Source organism: Hipposideros armiger, unplaced genomic scaffold (genome assembly GCF_001890085.2).
Source record: "Hipposideros armiger isolate ML-2016 unplaced genomic scaffold, ASM189008v1 scaffold_714, whole genome shotgun sequence".
NCBI classification, from domain to species: domain Eukaryota; kingdom Metazoa; phylum Chordata; class Mammalia; order Chiroptera; family Hipposideridae; genus Hipposideros; species Hipposideros armiger.
The window spans coordinates 863,116-868,731 of NW_017732064.1; the positions used below are offsets into that span (position 1 = coordinate 863,116).

The 5,616-nt window shown below is 43.6% G+C and overlaps 1 protein-coding gene across 1 annotated transcript in view; it reads right to left on the minus strand.

Annotated features, from left to right (window-relative positions):
- Positions 1-5,616, minus strand: part of CWH43 (cell wall biogenesis 43 C-terminal homolog) — a 59,517-nt gene that overhangs the window by 46,375 nt on the left and 7,526 nt on the right. Inside the window, exons 3-4 of the mRNA XM_019627135.1 lie at positions 1,408-1,528; positions 883-1,037 (exon numbers count right to left, since the gene is read on the minus strand). Coding sequence (XP_019482680.1) covers positions 883-1,037; positions 1,408-1,528 — 276 coding nt within the window. The remainder of the gene's footprint in view (positions 1-882; positions 1,038-1,407; positions 1,529-5,616) is intronic.

Below are 5,616 nucleotides of genomic sequence, written 5' to 3' on the forward strand. Positions count from 1 at the left end.
ATATATTAGGGTACGAGACCAAGATCTAAATGTTCTGATTAATAGTAACGCCATTTGACCAATTTACTTGCATGATGTTCCCCCTTTCTTACTACCCTCAGCTCATGCCAAAATTGGGGCCAAAAGGGGATTCTACAAGCATTTTGTTCATGGTGTGCCAAAACTCTCTAAAGTTCCATGAATCTGTGAGATTTCTCCTTGTATTCACAAAGAACAGTGACTCACTGTAACATGGAAAGCCAGGAGCAAATTAATTACAATCCAGTCACACTTCTCCCTTCTCCTCAGGAGGACCTCCAGTTAGCACGTGAAGCAAACATCTAACTGGGCATGTGAACATCTAGGAGAGTCTGCTCCAGAGGGAGACAGGTGATTTGAATGGTGGTGTGAATGAATGTGCAAGATTTCCTTTCTTTTCAAGTTTCAAGATTTGGAGTTTATCTTCAGACTCCTGGGAAAAAAAAATAAACAAGCCCAGGTAGTTCCCACAGCCCTAGTTCACAACTTTCTACAGTATGAGAGGTATCCTGAGGTCAGTACGGAGGATGAGGGGTGAAGAATCCCATCCTGGAAAGCCCTGTCCAGAGAGGAAACGGAGAAAGAGCTGAAGGCCTGCTGGCAGCACGAGGCCGGGTCTGCTCTCCCAGTCCACAGCGACACAAGCCACAGACCACTTTTTATCTTCACCCTCTTTACTAGCAAGGAAAAGGCGCCTTCTGCTTAGATAATACACCAGTTACTATTTCAGAGGGAGGAAAAGGTGAAACAGAGAAATCGTGCAGAAGGACTATTTTTACCTCTCCAAGATGTGTTACATCCAGATAAGAAAGGTTAACTATGCAAGAGAGAAAATATGTCTACATAAAAAGGGCACACCCTTACCTGTGGAAATGCGATCAAGGGTGGCAATGGTACTTAATGTCAGTATCATTCTGTTGGACATCTGGCAACTCCAGATCGGGTTTAGTGAAGTATACCATATGCGGAGAACAACAAGAAGAATCTGCCCTAAGAGGAATCCCCAGGTTCTGAGGTACCTGGAAGTGCAAAAGTATTTTTAAAGACTTTTAATGTGCTTTCAATGAACGATGTGCATCATGAATTTCATAGTTTTATAGGATGAGAATATGACATAGTCTAATTGGTCATTTGCAGTAATATACATGACTTAGCCTTTATATAGCCCATTACCTAAGCAACTTATTAAAATTCCTTCATTCTCAAAACATTATTAAGACTGATGGCTAGTATTCAGTCCCAACTTTGTGAAAAGGGGAAAGAAAGAAGACTTCTATTCAGCCAGGTGGCTGGTAAATACTGTAACCTGGAACTGTTGATCCCAGCTTCCGCTTTGGTAACTGATCACCACACTTATTTGCCTCCATGTGCACAAGATACGAACCATACCTTTGCAAACCACTTCCTGTCCACCATGTCACAGCTTGCACTATCAGCGATGAAGACACACCAAGCGCGAGGACCACCAGCCGAAGTTTGGCATTTGGAGCCTGGAAGGAGGCTACGCTGCCTACAAACAAATTAAGGAGAGCTAAATATATCTGGCAAACATGCACTGGTATTCAATGGTCTCCATTTGCCAACTCCTGTGTCTGATACCATCTTTATACTCAGGGAGATAGAGTTAATATATAATTGTATGTGTACATAAATCTTTTTAAACATTTTTATTGAGATATCATTCATACCATAAAATTCACCATGTTAAAGTGTACGCTTCCATGATTTTTAACATATGCACAAAGTTGTGTTACTATTACCACTATCTAATTCCAGAATATTTTCATCACCCCTAGAAGAGGCCCATGCCTGTTATCAATCTCTCTCTTTTCCTCCACCTCATCCCAGCCCCTAGCAATCACTCATGTATTTCCTGTCTGTATGAATTTTTCCTATTCTGGGCATTACATATAAATGGAATCATACAACATGTAGCCTTCTGTGGCTGTCTACTTTCGCTTAATATAACATTTTCAAAGTTCATCCATACCATAGCATGTATCAGTATGTCATTCCTTTCTATGGCTGAATAATACTCCATTGCATGGATATACTGAATTTTGTTTATCTATTCATCAGTCGATAGGCATTTCGGTTGTTTCCACTTCTTGGCAATTTTGAATAATGCTGCTGTGACCATTTGTGTACAAGGTCTTGTGTGAACATATGTTTTCATTTTTCTTGGGTATATACCAAGGAGTGGAGTTGTTGAGTCATATAATAACTCTGTTTAACATTTTCATGAACTGCCAAACTGTTTTCCAAAGCAGCTGCACTATTTAACATTCTTATCAGTAATGTGTCAGGGTTCCAATTTCTCCTCAACCTTGCTAATACTTGATATTTTCTATCTTTTTTATTATACCCATTCTAGTCTTTAACATCAAAAATAGCCCGTCAATAGGAGTATGAACTAGTTCAATAGTTAACTACAGAGTAATTAACCTAAAATGTCTGAGATGCCAGAGGTAAGATAGCACATAACACTCAGCTCTTCTCTGTAGTTATGTAAGAATACCTTAGGACTCTCTAAAAACAAAGTTGTTTCATTTCCTTAAGAAGTATCTGAAGAGAAGTTTAAGACAAATCATGGCTGACTTCAGCCTCTGTTTAGCATCAGCAAAGCTTCGATGATTACCTGGAAGAGTATCTAGCAGAAACTGGCCTCTTCATTCTAAACTCTGAATCACTCCGCCACTCGCTCAGTATAATTCTGCCTCTATCCAAAGTGGTGAGATGAGTTTCACGGAGGAAGGAGGTAGAAGGGAAGCATCCCAACTACTGTACCAATCTCAAACTTATTTAATATCTCTTATCGCCAGCAGGAGTTCCTGGGTTAGTACTAGATTTAAATAATAAAATAACTGTCCCAGTAACTGCTCAGACAGTGGCTTTGTAGGTAAGGCAGCATTGAGCAAAGGCAACAAAAAAGTGTCAGTGATGAGATCACTCCTGTAAAAGCCAACCAGGGAGCATGATGAGAAAATGTAACTTGCANAAAAAAAAAAAAAACACTGAAAAGTTTTAAGCAAGGGAGTAATGGAGTCAGGTCTGCATTTTAGAGAGCTCACTCCAGGGCAATGTGGAGAAGGCCACGCTGAAGAGAGACCACTAGGGGACAATAGCAACAGCCTGGGTGAAACAGATGTGGTTAGAGACAGGGAGGAAGGGACAGGCTCTTTAAGAGAAGTAGTAGAATCACCTGGACTTAATGCCTAATTCAATGCAAAAAATGAGGAAGACAGAATTCTAAGATGACTCCTGGTTTCTGGCTTGGATGGTGGGGTGGAGAGGCAGAGCACCAAGGCATGGAGGAAAAAGAACATGTTTGGGGACTGGGGACTACTGAGTCCAGACGTGGACATGCTGAGTTTGAGACCCCTGTGGGACAGGCTAAGATATCTGCTGGGGGAGGATCCAGCAGGCAGTTGCATGTCTCCAAATGTGGGAATTTCAGCACTGAGGCAGATGTTTTAAGGCTTCCTCCAATCGTTTAACATGAAAGATTGGACCTGGCCATGGAAGAAAAGAGGTGTCAGGAAGAGTAGAGAGAGGGTTAATGAGGATCAAGCACACAGACCAACACTTGAACTCAAGACTGCTAACGCCTTGGGTGCCCCATGGCTGGAGCAGGTCCCAAAGTCCCAGGGGATGCAGAGATCACCCCGGACTTCCCTCATGGGCAGAGAACTGAGCTCTATGCCCAAGCTGCCAACCCGGTCTCTCATCAACTCTGGTCTCATCCTACCAAATGCCCATAACTGTAACGGGGTGGGGGAAGTGGGGCTCTGGAGAAAATGGCCAGGGGATGCCACACCTTCCCTGCCACCGAGCATGGTCTTGTATGTGGAGATTCCTCAGTCTCAGAGCACCCCCTGCAGGAGGTCCCCGAACCTCTTACTAAGCTGTGCAGTCCTCAGGCCACCCTTATCTCCTCTGCAGTAACCCTTCAGCACTGGGGCAAGTACTCTTCTGGCTCCTCATCTCCGGAGTCCACAACTATTTTATGCAACATTTCTGATATCTAGGGTAAGTACAATAGGCAATATCTCGCTGGCACAGGTCTAGCTGTTCAACAAGTGAGGTATTTCTCCCTTCAACCGTAACAGCCAATTTCTTCACTGCTTCCAAACCAAAACTCACCCAAATGGGTTAGGATCTGGCCCTGGATGGGGATGCCCGCTCACTGCCCATCTGGAAACAAGAGAGACCTCTCCAAAAATCCAGTGGGTGAGGAACATAAGACTTCCAAAGGCAGCCCCTGCCAATGACCAGTGCAGTCCACAGGCCATCCCGTTGGCTGCCTGGCTGGTCTTTTTCCCCTCAGGTTTACTGCAGTCACCATCTAGAATTAAAAAATGGAAAAGGTTCAATGACATGGACATTTACCTCTATCTTTGACAGGCTTTTATGAAGGAAAAAAATGGTACCTGGCTTCAAGGAGCTTACTTTAGAAGGAGAGATGAGACATGTAACTACAGTACAAATCAAAATCTGCTGAGAGCTATTCAGTGGGCGAGATTATTTCAGACAGGCTGGACCAGGAATGGTTTAGGAATAACAAAGCACTTTGGAATTTGACAAGTGAACATGCAGAAAATTATTTACTTTGTGTGAACAGTAGGAGCAAAAAAATATATGGGGGAAAAGTGAATGGTATGTTCAAGGAACAAACACAGACCAATCTGAGTGGAACACTTCCATGACCCCAGCCTGCTTCTCATCTAACCCTCCGTGTACCCAGAGTAATAGCAGTGCACTGACGGAGCAGTTACTGTGTGCCAAGCCCCGTTCTGAGCCCTCTGTATGGACTCTTTTAATTTTCACCACAACTTTATTATGGGGGCTCTATTAGTAATCCCATTTTACAGATTAGAAAACTGAAGCCCAGAGACAACAAGTGACTTGTCCAAGATCATACCCCTAGTAAAGAGAAACTGGGATCGGAGCTTGGGCTGTCTGGCTGCAGCACCGGTGTACTTGGCCATACTGTGCTTCCAGGATGGTTTAACCAAGAGGTCTCAACTCATTGCATAAGTGACTTACCCTACAAAAACGTAACAACTGGAGAAAATGCCGGCAGGAGAATTTCTTTGTAGGAACAGAGAGCCTGTTAGACAGATGCTTTATGACACTGTGAAGCCCTCGGCAGGATAACAGGAAGCCTTAGGGTCTGTCCATGGGGATGGCAGCCCGATTTCACAGGGAAAAAGCCATTCTGCCAATAAAGGAGTCAGGAGGAGGAGGAGCAGTGCTGAAAGCGATGGACTTGAGGAGAGGGTGGTGAAGACAGGGAGGAGGTCAGGGTCTGCAGGCTCAGCACACAGTCTTTGGAAAAGGGAGATAGCTAGGCTGAATTTCCTGAGTATCATGGTGGGTGGCCTTCCCCCCAGGACCCAGCAAATCTTCAATAAAACTACAAAAAAAAAAAAAAAGCCTGGTATGATCAGATACGCTGGTAAGGAGCCTGGAGTTTTGTAAATGGAAGCACAGGGGTAAAAACAAGAAGGGATCAACAACTGGGTCACATAAATTTAAAACAGAGGTGAGAAAGAATAAAACACAAGTCAGGAAATGTGAAGGATACCCTGAAGTTCA